General features: G+C 35.6%; 2 protein-coding genes across 2 annotated transcripts; both read left to right on the top strand.

Annotated features, from left to right (window-relative positions):
- The first annotated feature begins 10,238 nt into the window (after positions 1-10,238).
- Positions 10,239-11,954, top strand: LOC149708807 (ATP-binding cassette sub-family C member 2-like). The gene is made up of 3 exons (XM_089863869.1): positions 10,239-11,432; positions 11,499-11,675; positions 11,826-11,954. The coding sequence occupies exons 1-3, from the start codon at positions 11,388-11,390 to the stop codon at positions 11,952-11,954; spliced, it is 351 nt and encodes a 116-aa protein (XP_089719995.1). The 5' UTR covers positions 10,239-11,387.
- A 57-nt stretch (positions 11,955-12,011) lies between these two features.
- Positions 12,012-12,980, top strand: LOC149708806 (ATP-binding cassette sub-family C member 3-like). The gene is made up of 3 exons (XM_089862807.1): positions 12,012-12,143; positions 12,211-12,348; positions 12,732-12,980. Exons 1-3 carry the CDS (start codon positions 12,096-12,098, stop codon positions 12,945-12,947), a joined length of 402 nt encoding a protein of 133 aa, XP_089718933.1. The 5' UTR covers positions 12,012-12,095; the 3' UTR covers positions 12,948-12,980.
- The last annotated feature ends 9,459 nt before the right edge of the window (positions 12,981-22,439 follow it).

Here is a 22,439-nt window from a genome sequence, read left to right as displayed (position 1 = left end):
TCTATTTTGCGGGTATGTTTTTTTTAGATACTAGCTTCACTAATTGCCCCAAACAAACACCAAAATTGTACCGTTTCTTGTTTACCATGAAAATTTCAAACCCATGTAACCGGAAACCAAACACCTCAGTGTCGTTAATTCATTTGAGGCTGAAGGTGTTGGGAAACAGGTCCTCTTATTATTCTGTTTCCGATCGGATTTATTTGTTTAGAATATACAACCTATATGTTTGCAAACGTTATATGGAAACACTAACCTAACCAAACGTTATCTCATCTTACCTAACGTTTTCCAAAAAAAATGGGCTAATACCAAACTAGCCCCGCAAAAAATATTCGCGAGACCAAAATGTTAAAATACCAAATCGGAGAAACCTTACCAGAAAGTTAAACACATAGTTTCCTTTCAACTTTGGAAATGTATAAGTGATACTTAAAATATTAAAAAGGTCATGTTATATCCCGTTTCACTCTTTTGGAAGTCTTTCTCCAACTAGAATAAAGTTCGTATTCATCAAGAATTAATTTAGTTGACTAATATTCCATTTTAAGGTTTGGGTAACTGTATCCATAATATCATTGCCATTTTTTCTAAAATTCTGAATTAAAGTATGTACAGTCGTGATCATAAGTTTCTGGCCGTTTTTATGTGGTTGCCATTTTCTTTCTAATGGGGCTAGAGAGTCGAGTGTAGACTTTTTAGATAAGAATATTGACGCAAAATCTGATGCAATTAAAATGGTCATCGTAGCATCATTAAAGTGGAAATTATAACAGAAATGGCAAACCCCCCAAATATGACGTCACGAATAAACAGTCCAATCGACTTGAGTGTGGGCTCATTGGACGTGTGCTGTCATGCAGAAGCCAAAAATGTTTACGACGCGTAAATCGATTGAGAACTTCAAAAGTTATTAAATAAAGAGACACCCAATAAATGTTGGAAATTAAGCCTAACAATAATTCTAAGGGAGCGGTAGCTCCCTTAGATAAGGCCTGATGACGGCTTTAATGTATAAGGAAGGTTTTTGGATTGGTTTTAGCTTTTTTCGTATTAAGTTTATTGTTTCGAAATTTTTCTACTGAACTAAAATCCGGGCCCTTAATATGTGGTAAAAATTTCAAGATGATCCACCTAAAAGTTTATTTTATAAAGCATAAAGTTGCTAAGGGTAGTTTTCATTTCCATAAAATTAATCACAGATTTTGGCGAAAAACTAGAGAATCTCCATAGAAATAACATGGGAAATTTTCTAAACTTACCCATTTTGTAACTACCCTTACAAAAATAACTATACGTTTGATAGATTTGAAAACGGTCTTAAATGAAAGCCCCATTTTTATAGTGGGCGCCAATTTTTGTTTCATTAAGAAAAACAAAGTTTAAGTATTGTTTTTAATAGTTTTAAGTACCTGCTCCGAATTACGTGGTTTACCTTTAAACTGTGGAACTTAAGACTTTTTTGCTTGGGATAAGTAATAAAGAAAGTCGTTCTAGGACTTACGTCGTTTTACTGCGGATAATCAAATTGGTAGGGCAATTAGCTAGCTTAATTGTCATTATAACTATTGCGCGTCCAACTAATTTAGTTGCGAAGTACAGATTAAACTTAATTAAACAAAATAAGCAATTAAAGATAATTACCAATTATAGGTAATTAAATTTTTACACGAGTCTAAACTATAACATATGTTTGTGTACAAGTCTGCGGAATCTGTTTAAGCGCAGACCTAAAGAATATTTTTGTGCAAAGGAGTATAAAATCTCTATGTGCAGAGGCCTATGCAATCATTTCGTGCAGAGGCCTATGTAATATTGTTTTACACAGGCCTCTGGAATAATGTTTTACACAGGCCTATGGAATATTGTTTTACACAGGCCTATGGAATATTGTTTTACACAGGTCTACGGAATGTTTTTGTGCAAATCTGCATGGAATCCTTTTGAGTATAGGAGTATGGAATCTTCTGTGCACAGGTCTATGGAATTTTTTGTTCATGGGTCTATGGTATATTTATGTGCACAAGTTTGAAGAATCTTTATGTGCACACAAGTCTGAAGAATCTTTATGTGCACACAAGTCTGAAGAATCTTTATGTGCACACAAGTCTGAAGAATCTTTATGTGCACACAAGTCTGAAGAATCTTTATGTGCACACAAGTCTGAAGAATCATTATGTGCACACAAGTCTGAATAATCTTTATGTGCACACAAGTCTGAAGAATCATTATGTGCACACACAAGTCTGAAGAATCATTATGTGCACACACAAGTCTGAAGAATCTTTGTGTCCAAGTGAAAAATCTTTATTTGCACAGGTCTACGACTTCTGTTTGTGCACAGGTCTACGACTTCTGTTTGTTCACAGGTCTACGACCTCTGTTTGTGGACAGGTCTACGACTTCTGTTTGTTCACAGGTCTACGACCTCTGTTTGTGCACAGGTCTATGGAACCTGATTTGCTCATTTCTATGACATCTCTTTTTGCGCAAGTCAATAACATTTGTTTATGCTCAAGTCTAAAACATCTGTTTGTACACAAGCCTGAAACATCTGTTTGTGCACAAGTCTAAAACATCTGTTTGTACACAAGACTAAAACATCTGTTTGTGCACAAGTCTATTCCATCTGTTTGTGCACAAGTCTAAAGCATCTGTTTGTGCACAAGTCTAAATCATCTGTTTGTGAACAAGTCTATAACACCTGTTTGTGATCAATTCTATAACACCTGTGTGTGAACAAGTCTATAACATCTCTTTGTGCACAAGTCTATAACATCTTTTTATTCACAAGTCTATGACATCTGTTTGTGCACACGCGAGTGACTTCTGTCTGAGCAAGGGTCTACGGAATATTTTTGAGCACGGGTCTACGTATTATTTTTGTGCAAATGGGTATGGAATCTTTTTGAGCATAAGGGTTTGAAATCTGTTTGAGCATAGGGGCAATGAAAATGTTTGTGCATAACTCTATGGAATCTGATGTGCACATGTCTATGACATCTCTTTTTGCGCGAGTCTGCGACATTTCTTTGTGCACAAGCCTGTGATTCTATTTGTGCACAAGCCTGTGATTCTATTTGTGCACAAGTGTACGAAATATTTTTATGCATTGGTGTACGGAATATTTTTATGCACAACTATACGGAATATTTTTATGCACAGATGTACGAACTGTTTTTGTTCACAGGTGTACGGAATATTTTTGTGCATAGGTGTATGGAATATTATGGTGAAAATGGATTTGGAATATTTTTGTGCACAGGTGTACGGAATATTTTTGTGAAAATGGATACCGAATATTTTTGTGCACAGGTGTACATGATATTTTTGTGCACAGGTGAACGTGATATTTTTGTGCAAATGGGTAAGGAACATTTTTGAGCATAGGGATATGGAATGTTTTTGTGCAGAGGTCCAAGGATTATTTTTGTGTACAGGTATATGGAATGTTTTTGTGCAGAAGTCCGTGGAATATTTTTGTGTACAGGTATATGACTCATGTTTGTGCACAAATCTATAGAATGTTTTGTACACCGGTCTAGGACATATGATTGTGCACAAGTCTATGGCATCAGTTTGTGCAAAAGTCTAAGGTATGTGTTTTTGCACAAATATTTCACATCTATTTTTGCACAAGTCTATGGTATCTGTGTGTACAGGTCTACAAAATATGTTTGTGCACAAGTGTGAAAAATCTTTACGTGCACAAGTCTACATAATCTCTTGAGCAAATGTCGATGACCTCTTTTTTTGAGGAAGTCTATGAAATCAGTTTTTTTACAAGCATATGACATCTGTTTGTGCACAAGTCTATAACATCGGATTGTGCAAAACCGTGTGACTTCTGTTTGTGTACAAGTCTGTGGAATCTATTTGTGCACGAGTCTAATATTTGTGCGCAAATCTATGGAATCTGTTTATGCGCTAGTCTACGGCATCTGTTTGTGCACGGGTCTACGGAAAAGGTTTGTGCAAATGGGTGTGGAATATTTTTGAGCATATAGGGGTATGGAATGTTTCTGAACAGGTCCATGGCATGTTTTTGTGCACAGGTCCATGGAATATTTTTGTACACAGGTCTATGTCACTTGTTTACACAAAAGCTAATAGAATATTTTGTGCATAGGTCAATGGAATCTGTTTGTGCACAGCACAATTTTATGAAATATTTTGTGCGCAGGTCTAGGGAATATTTCTGTGCAAATGGTTATGGAATAGTTTTGTGCTATGGGTATGAAATCTTTATGTACACAGGTCTATGGAATCTTTAGCGCGCAGGTCTAAGGAATCTTTATGTGCACAAGCATATATAATGTTTTGTGCACAGTTCCATGAAATATTTTGTGCACATCTCTATGAAATCTTTTGTGCACAGGTCTATGGAAACTTGATGTGCACAAGTCTATAGAATGTTTTTTTGTGCACATGTCTATGACTTCTGTTTGTGCACAAAACTATGGAATCTGGTTTGAACATGTCTATGACATCTGTTGTGCACAAGCCTGTGACTTCCACTTGTGTACAAGTCTACGCAATTTGTTTGTGCACATGGCTACGGAATCTGTGCACAGATCTCCGGAATCTGTTTGTACACAGGCCTACGGCATCTGTTTGTGCACAGGTTTACGGAATCTGTTTCTTTACAGGTCTACGGCATCTGTTTGTGCACAGGCCTACGGCATTTTTTTTTGAGCACAGGTCTAGGGAATCTTTTGTGCACAGTTTTATGGAATCTCTTTGGGCACAGTTTTATGGAATCTCTTTGGGCACAGTTTTATGGAATCTCTTTGGGCACAGGTCTATGGAATATTTTTGTGCACAGGTCTATGGAATCGTTTTGTGCAAATGGGTATGGAATCGTTTCGTGCAAATGGGTATGAAATTGTTTTGTGCAAATGGGTATGGAATCTTTATGGAAACAAGTCTAAGACTTCTGTTTGTGCACTAGTCCGTGGAATCTGATGTGCACATATCCTTGACATCTCTTATTGCGCAAGTCTATGATGTATTTTTTGTGCAAGTCTATGACATCTGTTTGTGCACAACCCTGTGACTTCCGTTTGTGTCCAAGTATCCGGAATCTGTTTGTGCACATGTCTACGGTATCTGTTTGTGCACAGGTCTACGGAATATTTTTGTGCACAGGTCTACGGAATATTTTTGTGCACAAGCCTACTGAATCGGTTTGTGCAGAGGTCTAAGGAATCTGTCTTTGCAAAGGCCACTGCATTTGTTTGTGCACAGGTCTAAAGAACATTTTTCTGCAAATGGATACGGGATATTTTTGTGCAAATGGATACGGGATATTTTTGTGCAAATGGATATGCAGTATTTTTGTGCACTGGTGTACGAGATATTCTTGAGCATATTTTCGAGCATAGGGGTATGGAATGTTTTTGTGCAGAGGTCCATGGAATCTTTTTCTGTACAGGTATATAACATCTCTTTTTGCACAAGTTTATGACATCTGTTTGTGCGCAAGTCTATGACATCAGTTTGTGCTCAATTCTAAGGGATCTGTTTGTGCACAATTCTAAGGGATTTGTTTGTGCACAATTCTAAGGGATCTGTTTGTGCACAAGTCTACGGGATCTGTTGGTACACAATTCTAAGGGATTTGTTTGTGCACAATTCTAAGGGATCTGTTTGTGCACAAGTCTACGGGATCTGTTTGTACACAATTATATGACATGTGTTTTCACAAGCCTAAGTTATCTACGAAATATGTTTGTGCACTCAGGGTGACCACAAATAACCTTGTAATAGTTATAGGAAAATAGGAAATTTACAATTGATTTACAGGAAATTATAGGAGACTAGCTGTTACCCGCGGCATCGCTTGAGTGTAGTAAGGACTTCCATCAAGTATGGGTACATTTTACTGAATTTTACAAAATATAGGTTGCAAATGCTTTGAAAGTAATAAGACAAGATTTACAAAGGAGCTTTGGTTTAATTATAACCATAAGTTCGTAAGATATGTTACATAAATTTGTCACTGGAAACTGAGAGCTTGTCTCGAAGTGATGTAAATGAAACGTCTTAGATTCTCGTAAAGCGACGCCTGATGAGGCCCTGTCAAAGGCTTAGTACAGACTAAATAGGAAGATGGAGTAGAAAATCACGTGTAGTCAATTCTCGCGTCGTTCTCGAACTAGCTCTCATTAAGTCTCTAGCATTTCGAAACATAGGAAGTGTCATACTTATGGAACGTAATCTTAGAAACATATGCTATAACTTTAAAACATCACTGACTTCCCTGACAAATATTTTTAGAGGCTTCCATAGCTTTGGTGATATTTAACAAAACCAAAAGTGAGAGCGCACAAAATATCTACAATTTCAAAAAATAGGAAAATATAGGAAAATTATCGAAATTATAGGAACTAATAGGAAGACATCCGAAAATAGGAAAAATTATAAAATTTAGGAAATGTGGTCACCCAGCTCAGGTCTCTGGAATATGTTTGTGCACAGGTGTATAGATTGTTTTTGTACACAGGTCTACGTAATGATTTTTTAGCCTAAGTCTTCGGAATCTATTTGTATTATTGCATCCACTGTGCTTTGCACGTGAAAACGACGGGAAGGCAATTTGAGTTGGACTGGGCGTTGAAGCAATCAAGATTAATACTTCTATAATAGATGGTTAGGGCCTTGTTAGTTCAAACGTGGTAACTAATATACGCGCAACACCACAAGACTTTAATGGAGCGCCTGCTTTTCAGTATACGTTTTAAAATACTAGTTTCCAAACAGTTTTAATTCATATTAAGACTGAAGTGACAGATATTAATCAAAACTGTCTTTGTACACAAAGACGCGAAAAAGTAAGAGATAAGTGTAGAAAATTAATTGTTTGAAGTAACAGATATTCAAATTTTCATTTTTGAAGACGTGATTATAAAACATCAATTATTTGAAAAAATTTCTTATCTTAGTTTTTTTCACAAAAATTTCAGAGAAACTACCTTGATACTATGTTTATTTTCGAGAAACATTTGCTTCGAGGAAGTTCAAATACTCAGATATCTGAAAAATAGAGCTAGAAGTATTTATTTTTATATTTCAAAATTGAAAATATTGCGAACCGAAAATTACATTCGCCCTTTGACTGTGATGTAGTTTAATTAGAGTCAAAAGGATCTGTAGCTTTGAGAGATATACAACACGTCAATTTTTGAAACCTCGAAAACGTTAAAATAAACGAACACGTTTTGTTAAGTTTTCATGCTTGTTTTATTTTGTCTGCTATCAACAATTTTCTGCCCATTTTATTCCCCTTATAGGCCCGAATACTCAAACTAACTCTAAATTTTAAAAATAAAATAAAATGCATACGTTTTCTATTTTTAAAATGATGCACATGTTTAAGGATAAAATATTTTACTTAAGGAATTGTGGTGAAAAAAACTAAGATAAGAAATTTTTTCAAATAATTGATGTTTTATAATCACGTCTTCAAAAATGAAAATTTGAATATCTGTTACTTCAAACAATTAATTTTCTACACTTATCTCTTACTTTTTCGCGTCTTTGTGTACAAAGACAGTTTTGATTAATTAATATTAGGAATCATAGCAACCTAACCTGTATACAAACACCTATGTTATGAAGACAAGAAAAAACATTCCTAGAATCTGGAACTTCATTAACTTGACGCTTACCAGCTTGTAACATTTCAAAATTTCATAAGGATTTCGGCGAGGGGTCGGACGTTTGTCAAAATCCCGTACAGTTCGTTTAAAATCTATTAAAATCTCTCTCGAAAATCTCGAAATTCCGAAATCTTACCCTTAAAATGTCAAAATCCCGAAATCTCACGTCAAAATCTGAAAATCCCAAAATCCCTACCTCAAAATCTGAACATCCTGAAATCTTCACCTAAAATCCCGAAATCCCACATTAAAATCTAAAAATCCCACATTAAAATCTAGAAATCCCGAAATCTTAACGTAAAATCCCGAAATATCACCCCATAATATCAAAATCTGAAAATCTCCTCGAAATCTGAAAATCTCCTTCAAAATCTGAAAATCTCCTCAAAATCTGAAAATCTCCCTCAAAATCTGAAAATCTCCTTCAAAATCTAAAAATCTTGTTCCAAATCCCGAAATCTCCTTCAAAATCTGAAAATCTCATTGAAAATCCCGAAATCTTAAAATCTTGGAGTAGATTTCAAGATTTCTAAAATCTCAGTCAGAATCTCAAAATCTGGGGAAAATCTCAAAATCTTGGTCAAAATCTTGAAATCTCAAAATCCCTTACACTAAAATGCCGAACGTCCGACCCCTCGGATTTCGGAAACGTTGTTGTCTTCATTCAACGAGAAAAACACATGTTTCCATTACAAGCGGCTCAATTCACTTTCGTGACGTTACTAATACCTTACCCATACCTACCTCAGTCGGTGAGAATTCAACCAATCCTTTTAGGGGTAAGAGGTTCCATTTAGCAGACGCAACTTAACCAATGGCGGCGCAGTAGCCCTCGTTTTTAAGAATAATTAAATGCTAATTATTTTGTAATAAGAGATCATTAATTTTTTTTCAATATTTTTCCTTTTATATTAAGAAAAAGGCCATTCTTTTAAGGTATAATGTTATGTTATCTCACTTTTTCCTTTAAGATTTTTTCTTGCCCTTTCCAAGGCAAAAAATATATATATATGGCAAAAAAAGAATGGAGAGAACATCGATTATATTGTTTCTGTCTGTATCAATATTTACTCTATCTCAGATTGTTACAACCCCAAGTACCTAGTATCGTTGAAAAGGGAAGAATTGACACTATGACATGTTCAAAGGGTTTCTCCGTATCTCTTCTAGACCCAGAGTTATAATACCCCAAAGTGGAATGTAATTAACCTCATCCTACAGTGAAATTTAAATATACGCATTTGAAAATATTATAAAAGTAATCAATTCAACTTACCAGGGCACCATAACTCTTTTAGAGATTTTTTTAATAGGAAAAATAGGGTTCCTTTCGCAAAATAATAGGATTTAATAGGACCAGATTTATCAAATTATAGGATTATATAGGACTCAGCGTTTATAATTTTATTTTAGGGAGAATGTAAGATTCCTTAAAGTGTGTTAAATCGCATATGGATCTAATCAAATACTGAAGGGCTGGCACAGACACGTATTCAGATTTACTTGAATAAGTGACTGAAAATTACCAAATCAAGCTATTTAAAGGGTCATTTTGGAAGAGATATTTTTCAGAGATTAATAATTAAAAATATTTTTAAGGTTTGCTGTGCTACATTTGAGCTTAGCGAATTTCATTTGTGTTATTTTTAAACGCAACTCAGAACGCAAAGTAATTGTTATCAATTCATATAAATACCAAAAAATAAATGGTTTAAGTTGAATTACTTTAAAATTTATTGTAACAAATTGATGAGCGAGCGAAGCGAGGTTCGCGAGTTTTTGATTTGACAAAATGAGATCTTGATAATTCTGCGTTTAAAACGTCATACAGCTGGGATTATAAATTTACTTCAAAATACCTAAAATATAGGACTTTATAGGACGAATTGTGAAATTATAGGACAAAATAGGACACTTTCTAAAATATAGGGCCCTGGCTTGCGTATAAAATACACTAAAGCAAATACCATTTTGGCATATTTTTTGCAGCATAATTCCAATTCCAATGTGACATAACTGTAGCCGATTTTTGTTTGAAACCATTTTTAAACAAACATACCCACAATATACCATTTCGATGTAAGAAATAGGGAAAGACACGGGGTTAAAACTTTGCCTTCTATCTTGCTTTTGCCAACAGCGCTGTTGTCTTTTTGTGTCCTGAGAGTTGGCAGAGACGGCAATGTATCAACCCCCTCTTATGTCCCGATACTGAGGGTTGCCTACCACCTTTTTTACATCGAAAAGGTCATTCACTGAAGGAGCTAAAAACATGCCTCCCCTCTCTCAGCTTAAGCGTCATTGCAGCGTTATCACGCCCTCTGCCAGTCAAGTTGGTCAAGAACTGAACCTCTAGCTTTTCACTTCGCAATCTATTGACACCTACGGCCTGGCAACACTGAGGGAACGGCAAAAGCCCCTTATAGTGGAAACTATATGTAAACAAGATAAAGCTGTTTCCTCTTTCTTAGAATTGAGAAACAATATTTCAATATGCCACCCACTTAAAAAACGTATCCTACAACAAGGCTATGACACCAGGGATCATTTCACTGGATAAAGCCATACTTATTTCAAACCAAGTCGAAATTTCGGAAGTCAATATCTAAAGGAAAGGTCTCAGGAAGCGGAGGCGATTGATAATAACAAAAACCCGCTAGTTTTCAACAGCCAGAGTCAATTATATGAGACTTTTCTCTTTCCCATTATCAAAATTGAACTTTTAATTATCTTCTAAATTTTATTATTTCAAAAATCTGAGCGATTAGGTTTAATCTGAAGAAGGCAAGAAGGTTATTATATCTACATAACATCCATCAATTATTATCTTTATTCTATATCGTACAAAATAACGCTTGCTAAAAGGTGAGATGAACGCGTTGAAAGCGAGAAGCCTTGAGTTTTGTTTTTGAAGCAAAACACTCGCGTTTAGCAAGGTCTCAGTGCATGCAGAGGATTGTACTGCCTCTACACGTTTTTCATTCGAAAGCGTTGAAAACATCAACTGGTTCGAAAACGAAGAATTTTGGAAAATTACTGCTGAAATTAAATAATCTTGATAAGATGATTTCTAATATGAACCATAAAATTTTGAGGTCTCATTTTGTAGGAATTATCCGTTATCTACAGTAGACACCTGACAAGGTCCCACTATGGATTAACGCAAATATCGGGTCGCCAAAGGCTCACCAGGGCAAGACACCAAATTGTAAAATCTTTGACTTCCCTCGAGGCCTAGGCCTTTTGTTTTTGGCTTTGGTTTGCAGACTTGACATATTTTTCTTCTTAGTAATTTGAGATTAAGACCTCTCGTATCTTACGTCAAATTGAAATGAATTCTTCTAATCATTTAAGGATTCGATTATCTTCACTAGGATAAATTGTTAAATAAATTTAATCAATAAGTACCACATATATAGCCTGTAATCAGCTATCGAAAGATTCTTATATAGTCTTTCCAGCGGACAAAATGTAGTTCATGAAAGAAAGATTATATCGCCTGAAGTCTGTTATTTTGTTATTCAGCTCGAATGTAAACGAATTCGTTCTAACAACCACTTGTGTTTTGCGAGTGAGACTCGATCAAGGACTGAATGTACAGTTTTATGCGCTTGATTGCAAAACTTTGAAAGGATTAGTTCGTCACCGGATAACATCACAGTGACTGGCCTGTTAAATAAATTTCTCCAACTATTTTACAAAGAATGTAGTTTTAATCATCTTAAAATGGGTTTCACCATTTTGGATGACTTTTGTGAATCTCCATTTTGGGTGTGTAAGAGATAAATTACTTTATTAATTGCGTTTAATAATGAAGTATGTAACTATTTTCAACAGGACGCCAATTTGACATGGTTCACGGATGATCCGGACTTGACTCCGTGTTTTCAAAAGACCATCCTGGTCTGGGTGCCATGCGCGATACTCTGGGTGTTCCTCCCATTAGAAATCGCGGTGATCGTCAAGTCGGAGCGGCGAAGCGTCCGTCGCTCTTCTATTTGCATTATGAAAAGTGTAAGTCCTAGTTTAGCAAGGATCTATCAAATGCAATGTCCAGAATGAGCGCGTTCTTGGCACTGTTAATTTCGAATCTCGGGAATATAATCTGTCGAATGTCCGAAAAGTCTCTAAAGCGTAACAATTAGTTTTGTTTTGTGTTTTCAGCTCTCGGTTTTGTTACTGGCCGCAATTAGCGTCTTAAAATTTGGTAAACAAATATATTTTGGCGATTTTCAAGTCGTTGACAATTTGGCGGTGGTTCTTGAATTTGGAACTTACGTAAGACATTTATAAAAACTCCATATCTTACGATTTGAGGAAATAAAGTGGGCTCCCGTGTTGCAGATCTTGGCGTTATTCCTGGCAATTTACGGCAGCGGTGGTGGCACTGTGTTGTCAGGAATCCTGACACTGTTTTGGTTCCTCTTAACACTAATGCAAACTATCAAACTGAGATCCACCATCATGAAATACTATTTACAGGTAAGCGATGGTTTTGTTTCCCATTTATAATAATATTACGGTAAAATAAAAACGCGAAATATTTCAGAACGACAAAGATGACTATTTTGGGTTGGTAATTCAGTCGGTAATTTACCCTTTAGTAGTAGTTACCCTCGTATTACACGCACTGAGTGACACCTCTCCGCAATACAGAAAACATACGTACGCAACCGAAGTCCAAATGGTAATACTCCAAATTTTTACTCAGTGTGGTTACGTAATAAGCAAACGTAATACTGCGCTCGTATTTGTTCGTTTGTTTGTTTGTTGTCTGTTACGGGTACGCGAAAAACAAGTATGTCAAGAAACGAATGAAAGAGAGTGTGGATAATAGAGCTCGGCATTATCTATCCATTATCCTCGTTATTTTATCTTTATCCATACCCGAAAATTATCCACAAAACTTACATGTTAAATCGTATTATAATCCACAACTTTGTTTATAAATAATCGGTTATCCACCAATTTGTGGAAAATGGTTAGAAAATGCCGAGCTCCAGTTCACTTTATTTAGGTGAATATTAACTTTGACTACAATATGGTTTCACTAATTATCTCGTTCATTAGGTTGAGCTGATGATGCTGAAGGACAACAGAATGAAAATTATGAGTGAAATCTTGAACGGAATCCGCGTTTTGAAGTTGTACGCATGGGAGAGATCATTACTGAGAATCGTTCTTGAAATCAGAAAGAAAGAAATTGCGCTCATGAAGAAACAAACCCTCTTGCAAGGAATAAACACTTGTATATGTTGTTTCATACCGGTTTTGGTACGAACGTAAAACATTTACAAGAAGTTGATTATTATTATCGATCATGGGGGCACATAGAGTAGTAGAGATTTCAGGATGCGTTTGTTCGCCAAGCGGTAGGATGGCGCTATATCTAGCCATGTGAAATAACAGTCTCACCAGATTTTTTAGACCACGAAGAGACGTAATTCGAACCGTATCAAGCCGAAACTATTTTTATCCTTCCGAGTGACGTACGCCAAGGATAGGTTCTGTTATCGACAGTCTGTCTGTCAATCAGTCTGTCTGTTGTTACACCCCAGGGGACCGCGTTTGCAGATTGCAAATCAGAGCCAACTTGTTCTCAATATCCGGACATGATTCACAGTTCACGGAAATCTGGAATAGAGCTCAGCACTATCTCATCATTATTCACGTTAATTTATCTTTATCCATACTTAAAAAATTATCCACATAACTTACATGTTAAATCGTATTATAATCCACAACTTTGTTTATAAATAATCGGTTATCCACCAATTTGTGGATAATGGATAGATAATGCCCAGCTCTAATCTGGAAAATTGTATTCCACTGAAGTCTAATGAAACGCACTGGCCACTATTGCATTATCTGTCTTCACCACCACCTTATGGTCTTTGTCTATCCCACATAGACACTTGTCTGTCCTTACTGGCTTCTAAACACCACCTTCTTGTGGTCTTCGTCCATCCCACTTGGACACCAGTCTGTCCTTACTGGGTTCTAAACACCCACCATCTTCTGGTCTTTGTCCAGACCACTTGAACACTAGTCTGTATTTACTGGTTTATAAACACCACCTTCTTGTGGTCTTCGTCCATCCCACTTGGGCACCAGTCTATCCTTACTGACTAGAGATGTGAGTCGGTAATATACCGTCCGTAAATTACCGGTAATTTACCAAATACCACGTAAATTTCCGATTTATATCTTATCGTAATTTTAGGATGGTAATTTACCGGTAAATTACAAAATTACCGCGGTAATAAGCCTGTTAAAACATAAAATACCATAAATTGCGGTAATTTTTGTAATTTCAAAATTTTAATCTGTAATTTACCGGAAATGTTTCGGTAATTTACAGGGTAAATTACCATTTTTAAAAATTACGGTATTTTCACATCTCTATTACTGACTTCTAAACAATGCCATCTTCCGTTCTTCGTTCATACCACACTAGTCTGTGCTTTGAAACTAACGTGAACCTAATAAAACTTAAACTAACCCGAGACTAAAAAAGGACAAAACCTGAACCTAACGAAACCTAGCCTATACCAAACCAAACGTCTCCTGTATTACCCTTACCAGAAGCGATATTTTTTCCGCGAAATGGGATATTTGTTGATTTCAACCTAAAGCTCGGCATTATCTATCAATTATCCATGTTATTTTATCTTTATCCATACTTATAAAATTATCCACAAAACTTACATGTTAAATCGTATTATAATCCACAAATTTGTTTATAAATAGTCGGTTATCCACCAATTTGTGGATAATTGATCGAAAATGCCGAGCTCTATTTCAAGCAAGGTTTTTGGCCCGGCTGAAGTATATTTGTTTTCTCTAGTTTTTTTAACTCCTTGTGGTTATAACCTTGTAACTAGTACGTTTTGGACACGAAACCTATTGTTATAATTCTACAAAAATGCTTAAGTTTTGTTTTTGTTTCATTTTTTTAAGAAAAATCCTAACTTTACAAAAAGTCAAAAATCTTCATTAATAAACGTTTCCTTCTAAACGCTAACTTGTTCAATAAAAATCAATTTAAAAGAAATATTTAGAAAAAGTACACAAAGATATTTATTTTTCGTTAGGCCTAAACCATAACATTTTGAAGTACATATATAATGCAACTATGATATAGATTTAATATAGGTTCTAAAAATAGCAACATCTATTTTTAATTTATTTCAAAGTTAATCCAAAACATCTAAAAAGCACCGTATAAATCATATTTTTCTACAAATCGGTTAAAAGATGATCCCTGGCTCCTGTCATCTAGTTTTTAGAGGTGTACTATGTCATAATTTCAAGTTTTCTAGATAGAATCTATAAATCTAACATTGTCATTACATCCAAGCTGCTATTTGTCCACTAGAGCTCGGCATTTTCGATCAATTATCCACAAATTGGTGGATAACCGATTATTTATGAACAAATTTGTGGATTATAATACGATTTAACATGTAAGTTCTGTGGATAATTTTCGGGTATGGATAAAGATAAAGTGGAGCTCTAACTATTTATCCTTACTATAGGTTCGAACAATGTAACATTTCGTATATTAACCTGACTATAAAAATAAATTAAAAGGCTAAACCTAATAAATTCAAAATTGCAAAAAGAAGAAAGAGTAAATTTGTTGCAATTTCGGAGCTTGAGCGAACGAGGATTATGTTAAAACTCAATCTTAATGTTTAAAGTTTAAAAATCTAGACCTAGTTTCTTCTTGATGGATAAAAGAAAGCCATTACAACCTTGTCACTAGTACTTTTTGGTTACGAAACCTTTAGTTTAAAATTCTATCAAAATGATTCAGTTGTTTTTATTTAAATTAAATCCATAACTTTTTTTAAAAAAAATATCATTAGTAAGTGTTTTCCATCAAAACATTGACTCTATTAATCAATTTGTAACAAAAAACTTTTTAAAAATTGCTCAGTACACAAAGATATTTATTTTTCGTTAAACCATAACATTTACAAGTACATATATAATTCAACTATGACATACATTTAAACTAGGTCCTAAAAATAGCAATGGTTATCGAAAATATTTAAGAAGCACCCTATAAATAATAATTTTCTTTAAATGTTCCCTAAATCCTGTCATCTAGTTTTTAGAAGTGTACTATATCATATTTTCAGGTGTTATAGGGCCGTCGGCAGTGTCAAATTTTAGGATGGGTCGCGGTGCCAAGTTTTAAGGCATTATTTTTGACTCACAAATCTGGGTCACGATGATGCATGCCACTTTACCAGAGGTGGGCATTTCACGGAAAAAGGGAGGGGGGAATTGTACAGCCAAGCTTGGTGAAACCCAGAAAATTTCTATGAAATGCTCTGCTCTGCTTTTTACTATAATTGGTTTTCCCCTTTTTACAAAATATTAGTCCTAACATTAAGTTGCCACCTTTTCCAAAATATTGGCCCTAATATTCCATTGCCACCTTTGCCAAAATACTGGCCCTAGTAATAGGTTGCCACCATAGACAATAGAACATGTATTAAGAATCGAAGACAAACTATTTCGAGGCGGGTCTCGTGCCTTTTTGTGAAGGAAATTTAAATCCCCTTCGCGTTAGTGACAAGATGAGTGGTATGTAGCGATTACATCGACGAGAGAATGAGTTATTAAATTAGAATAATGAACCAATTCGTGAACGTTTCATCTTGCAAATGTATTAATTCTCTGCATCCTACAAACACGTTTCCTTCCATTAATTATTTACGGAAAATATTAAAAATTATTTATATACAGGGTGTTTCTGAAAAGTCCATCACAAATTAAGGGGCGTGTTTATGGGACCAAACTGAGCGGAAAGTACCAAAGAACATGGGGTGTACAACATTTTGTTACGGAGATATGGCCTTCCAAACATTCGCCCCTAAAACAAGGAAATATCCAAAAATGAGGAGTAACACTCAAGACCGACTAACCAGCTTGTTTAAAATTACTAGACAATTTCAATAGCCTTTAATCGAACAATTGATTTCTACCTTTACTAATCAGAAGCGTATAAATGAGTAGAAGTATGCCTACGGTGGTAATGTAAAATTAATCCCAAGTGACATGATGTTTCAAGATCTTCCCAGCACCAAGTAAAATGGTTCTGATTGAAGGGACTTTTATTAGCACAGCGTAAACAACGTTATTTTCAGGACATGACACATGAAACACTTACTGAACGAAACAAATTAAAGTTTGTTCTTTTGTTTGGGACCACCTTTGTGGGCCATTAACGCCGAAACGTGGCTCTGCATTGTAATTGTTCTCTGGGCGAGTTTACTCTGTTGGAAACAAACAACACGCCCCTTAATTGGAGATGGGTTTTTCAAATACATTCGAGATGTCCTTTTAGGTTTTCTCAAGGTCATACCTAACGTACAAGAGTGTTGTCCGTGATGATGAAGATTTGCGTAGCTTTTTACGGTTTGAGATAACAGGAACAAGCCAGGGATCTTCCAACATGTCCAAGTATCATTCGAAAGACTGCCTCGTTTTTGTAATGCCGCCCGTGGACATTTGGACTAATTCCTGAAAATAACGTTGTTTACGCTGTGCTAATAAAAGTCCCTTCAATCAGAACCATTTTACTTGGTGCTGGGAAGATCTTGAAACATCATGTCACTTGGGATTAATTTTACATTACCACCGTAGGCATACTTCTACTCATTTATACGCTTCTGATTAGTAAAGGTAGAAATCAATTGTTCGATTAAAGGCTATTGAAATTGTCTAGTAATTTTAAACAAGCTGGTTAGTCGGTCTTGAGTGTTACTCCTCATTTTTGGATATTTCCTTGTTTTAGGGGCGAATGTTTGGAAGGCCATATCTCCGTAACAAAATGTTGTACACCCCATGTTCTTTGGTACTTTCCGCTCAGTTTGGTCCCATAAACACGCCCCTTAATTTGTGATGGACTTTTCAGAAACACCCTGTATAAAATGTCGCCGACGGGGTTCGTACCCGGGTTGACCCGACCCTGCCAGCTTGTTTATAATTTTGAATATCCCACGTTTCCAACAACGCGCCTTAACCAATGTCTTGCACATCGAAGTTCCGCACCACTGTATGAGGTATCTATCTCTTTTTTTACCTACCCTTTTTCTGAACGAGTCTGCTCTCTTATACATCCTCTTTGGTAAAATTTTAGTTTACCTCGCCGCTTGTAGCTGGCACCTCAATCGACTCACCCTATCACACATACGAAGGAGTTCTGCCATAGACCCGTGCTTAGAGTCAAAAATTCATCTGCTCCTCTTGTATGTCTATGGTTGCCACCTTTTCTAGAATATCGGTTCTAACAATTAGTTTCCACCTTTTCCAAAATATTGGCCTTAATACTCAGTTGTCACCTTTTCCAAAAAATATTTTCCCTAATAATTAGTTGCCACCTTTTCCAAAAAAAATGGCCCTAATAATTAGTTGCCACCTTTTTCGAAATATATGCCCTAATGATTATTGAGCTTTGTTAATTTCCCTTGACCGTTCAATGTGAGCCTCCAAGTGCTGGAGCTAGTTTTTCTCTTCGGTTTAATGGGAATTAATTTCCGTTCATTTTGAAACATTTTTATTTCGGTCGAATGTTGATTTCTACCCTATGCGATTCTGTCCAATGGAAGGCGAGCACTACGCCCACACCTGGCAAGGGTTCTCTATTTCGGAATATGGGAAAAAATGTACTTAGAAGCCTCATTTGATGAAACTCTAGACCTCCAGTATTGCGACTTTTTTTTAATTGTAGGTTGTTTATAGGCATATCAAAATGCCACGAACTCACGTAGCCTGGTAGGGCTGGGGATAGGTACGTAGGGCCAACGAAACTGCCGGTAGAGCCACAAACATTTTTTGATGAATTTTGGAAATATTTTTGGTAGGGTCAAACACATTACAGGTGTGGGCCCGGCCCTCCCACAGACAAAGGGCCTAAGGTTTTCTTGATAAAGTCTATAAAACAGTCAGTCCATCAATTATTGTAAGGACTTTAATTTCGAACAGTGTAACATTTCCTTATTTTAACCTGTCTATAAAATAAATTATCCTTAATTATATTGCAATTATTTAGTTCTGTATAAAATAGTTTTGATAAATTCGAAAATATTATTTAATAATGTGCCGTGTTTTTTATTTAACTCTATCAAATTAATGTAGCATTCTTGGGATCGCAGCATATTTAATAAATACAACTAAAGTTAATTAAATAGTACCAGAAGGGAATAAGCGAGAAGGGAGACATTAGAGCCTGCTATGGTAACGGGAGTCCGACCAACCTCAAGAAAACCGCGAAAACTTTGCGCAAGTACACAGCTTTTAACCAATTTACAGCAAATATAGTTCTTTTCTCCGCGGTGTCAGGCGGCCTATTTTTCTGCTAGATTTTCATTCTCCAAAGGCTTAGGGCTGTCCATGTTTCGTTCTTGTGTAATTATAACCTCAAGTATGTATTTTATTGAAACTAATTTTTATTTTTAATATTAATTCAGAATAATTAGTTTTCATCTATTTATTACCTTCAAATTATCTGATTTTGGTATGTTCTCAATTCCCGTGTGTCTAAATTAATTGCACAGCTTGATTTCGTTTATCAACATTAAATTTGGCCATTTTTATCTCCTTCAATGTAAAGTTGTAAACAAAACTACTTTTTATACGTCAAGCGAGACGTCACCTTCTTATCTGACGTCACAGCTAAGACAGAAGTTTGATAGCCAATCAGTGAAGCGTAGTTGATTTGAGGTTGGTAAGACTGTTGTTACGAGTGTAAAGCATTATGGAGATATAAAGTGTGTCCCTTCTCTCTTATTCCCCTCTGATAGTACATATATTTTTCATCCTTTTCGTTTGGAGTGTTTATCATCAGTCTAATGATTCTTAATAGTTCATTCACTGTATTTAACTCATTGGTTCTTGAAAACTAACGTCAACGTGACGCAAATGACGAAAATTATGTATTTTCCGACTCACGAGAGGCGAAATAACCCGGCCTCCTTTTACGTCCCTCCTTGTATTTTGGAAAGGGGGACCGGGACCATGACACGCGAATACTTAGGCATCTTATCTTTCTCCCTAATAAACTAGATATCACTTCTTGATATAACCATGAATTTATTTATTAACATGAATATACATGTGTATCATTAGCCTTTCTATCATGCTATTCAGGGATGGTAGGGACCTTTCTATTACATACGCGTTTAACGTCATCGCGGTAGCCAATCAAAATCGAGGCACCTGGAAATTCGAACAGCAGACGACCAGTTTAACAAAATTGTATGAGGGATACAATTTTCGGTTAGGTTTACCAAACTGCGTCAACTGAATATTAAAAATGATCGCCGATACGTGAATAAATATCTCAACACAATGTCCGAAAGTGATATTGATATTTTAATGGAAATTATATTAAGTGCCTGCAATGTTTTTCCTGTTCTGAAAGGTTGGTAAAGTGCTAAGCCTTGGCCATTAAGAAAATGAAACACACGGTTGAAAATAAACTACTAACATTTGAAATCGTGAGAATTGATGATGCTGGTTTTTTTCCTGCCGTTGGAAGTAAAATTAATGCGGTAGTTGATCAATTTACAAGCATAATTAACCTTTCACATGACAAGAGCTTTAGCTTTAAAAATAAACCGCCGGAAATTCTCTGACGTCACGCAAACTAAGCCCCTCCCATCCCTGAATATATAGTTTAACTAGTCAATGCAGATATATATTCATGTTAATAAATAAATTCATGATATAACCTAAATTCGTATTATTACTCATAAAATTGTTCACACTCGGCCATTTCTAGAGAAAAATAGGTTGAAATTATGATGAGGATGAATAATTACAAAGTTAGGGCTGGGTTTAATATAAGTAAATATATTCTAAAATGGGTTCATTGCTATTAAATAAAAATTACGGAAGGATGTCAGGTCACATCATTAGGGCCGCTACATACATACATAGTGATCTTAGACTAATAGGTTCAGACAGGGATAGATTTATTTTTTTAAGAAGGAATGGACTACTTCAGTCCGACTCATAGCCGAGTATTTAGCCCCTTCCTTCAACACGTAACCAAAAAATTAAATTATCTTATTGGCTCACTAAAACTAGATATTGGTGACGTTGCTGACAAGGAGGGCCAAAAATACGTAAATCCTGTTTACCTCTGTCGCTATGTCTACGACCCCTCTTTCGTTGTACAGATAAGCGTCTTCACAGGCGTTCAAAATGGAGCCGTCTAAAAGCGAGGGTCCGGAAATTATTCGGGAATTGTTTTTAATAGCAATCAAGAAGGTAGTTAGTGAATTTGGTGCCGGTGTTTCGGATTTGGAGTACATCTGTAAGGGTGAAAAGTGTTCGCTAATTCTTTCTTAAGCCATTCATGTCTACTATCCTCATGATTTTGTAAACGAATTTGATGAAGTTAACCAAGGCTTAGTGAATGGCCAGGAGTTTTGTGAGCTTAGTGTTTGGTTAAAACCTGTTCGTGTTGTAATATCTATGAAGACTTTTACTCAATTCTAACTCACTTTTAATTTTCTTGGGTCTTCCGCGTTTTTGTTTTCAGTTGCAAGCCCTATGTCTTGTGTAACTTCCATTTTTAAACAATGTTCTTTAAAAAATTACAGTCCGAGCCCATTCCAACTTGGCAGATGAAGGGGCAGACGACGTTTATTTGACCCGGATATAGATACAACGCCATAACGAAAATAAGACCCGCCTCTTCTTTCATATCCGTCTGTCACGCGCACCCGAATAACCCTGTTACCCATTCCGTCTTAAAAAAATAAATCTATCCCTGATTCAGATATATTAATTCGAATATAAATTATTTCATTTCCAATGTTTGAAACCAAGTTTCCATTCCGAAAGCAACCGCCTCGTTTTTCTTTCGTAAATGGATACTCTGAATCTTTTACAACTGGTATTAGATAGCAAAAGTTTTTGGTTGTTGAAGTGCTTTAAATTATGTGGGATACAAAAAAATTTCGATTTAAAACGTTTAAAACTAAACAAATATTCGCCAACCGAGAAACACTGAACGATTTGTTTTGTAAACCTATTTGGGATAATTGACAATTTTACATAGTTTGGATTTACTCCCATTTAACCCAAACCGTTTCTCCCAATTCCCATATCTCCCAATCCCATTTGACCCAACACTATGTCTTTTCCCCCAATTTCTTTTGTCCCAATTCAGCATAAAACATATGTTAATAAGTTCAAAGAGAATTTTTTTGTTTTATTAACAATGATATGTTTTACATATTCAGTAGGAGAATGTTTAGGAAAAGGTGGCAGCTAACTATTAGGAGAATATTTTGGAAAAGGTGGCAGCTAATTAATAGGAGAATATTTAGAAAAAGGTGGCAGCTAATTAATAGGAGAATATTTAGAAAAAGGTGGCAACTAATTAATAGGAGAATATTTTGGAAAAGGTGGCAACTAATTAATAGGAGAATATTTTGGAAAAGGTGGCAACTAATTAATAGGAGAATATTTTGGGAAAGGTGGCAACTAATGATTAGGAGAATATTTTGGAAAAGGTGGCAACTAATTAATAGGAGAATATTTTGGAAAAGGTGGCGAAGAATTATTGGAACCATTGTTTTGGAAAAGGTGGCAGCTAACTATTAGGAGAATATTTTGGAAAAGGTAGCAGCTAATTAGTAGGAGAATGTTTTGGAAAAGGTGGCAGCTAATTAATAGGATAATAACCTAACCTAACCTAACCTAACGTTTTGAAAGCAACCATTTGCAGCATAAAATATTAGACGAAAC

This window comes from Phalangium opilio, unplaced genomic scaffold, assembly GCF_054372755.1.
Source record: "Phalangium opilio isolate 3A_F unplaced genomic scaffold, DU_Popi_V2 ptg000013l_1, whole genome shotgun sequence".
NCBI classification, from domain to species: domain Eukaryota; kingdom Metazoa; phylum Arthropoda; class Arachnida; order Opiliones; family Phalangiidae; genus Phalangium; species Phalangium opilio.
The sequence above is the reverse complement of the archived record's forward strand: the minus strand, read 5'-3'. Positions and strand labels throughout refer to the sequence as shown.

Coding starts and splice junctions, on each gene's coding strand:
- LOC149708807 (XM_089863869.1), top strand. CDS start 11,388: ATGGGTTTCACCATTTTGGATGACTTTTGTGAATCTCCATTTTGG. Junction 11,433..11,498: donor TTTGTGAATCTCCATTTTGG/GTGTGTAAGAGA, acceptor TATTTTCAACAG/GACGCCAATTTGACATGGTT. Junction 11,676..11,825: donor CTATTTGCATTATGAAAAGT/GTAAGTCCTAGT, acceptor TTGTGTTTTCAG/CTCTCGGTTTTGTTACTGGC.
- LOC149708806 (XM_089862807.1), top strand. CDS start 12,096: ATGCAAACTATCAAACTGAGATCCACCATCATGAAATACTATTTACAG. Junction 12,144..12,210: donor TCATGAAATACTATTTACAG/GTAAGCGATGGT, acceptor GAAATATTTCAG/AACGACAAAGATGACTATTT. Junction 12,349..12,731: donor ACGCAACCGAAGTCCAAATG/GTAATACTCCAA, acceptor CTCGTTCATTAG/GTTGAGCTGATGATGCTGAA.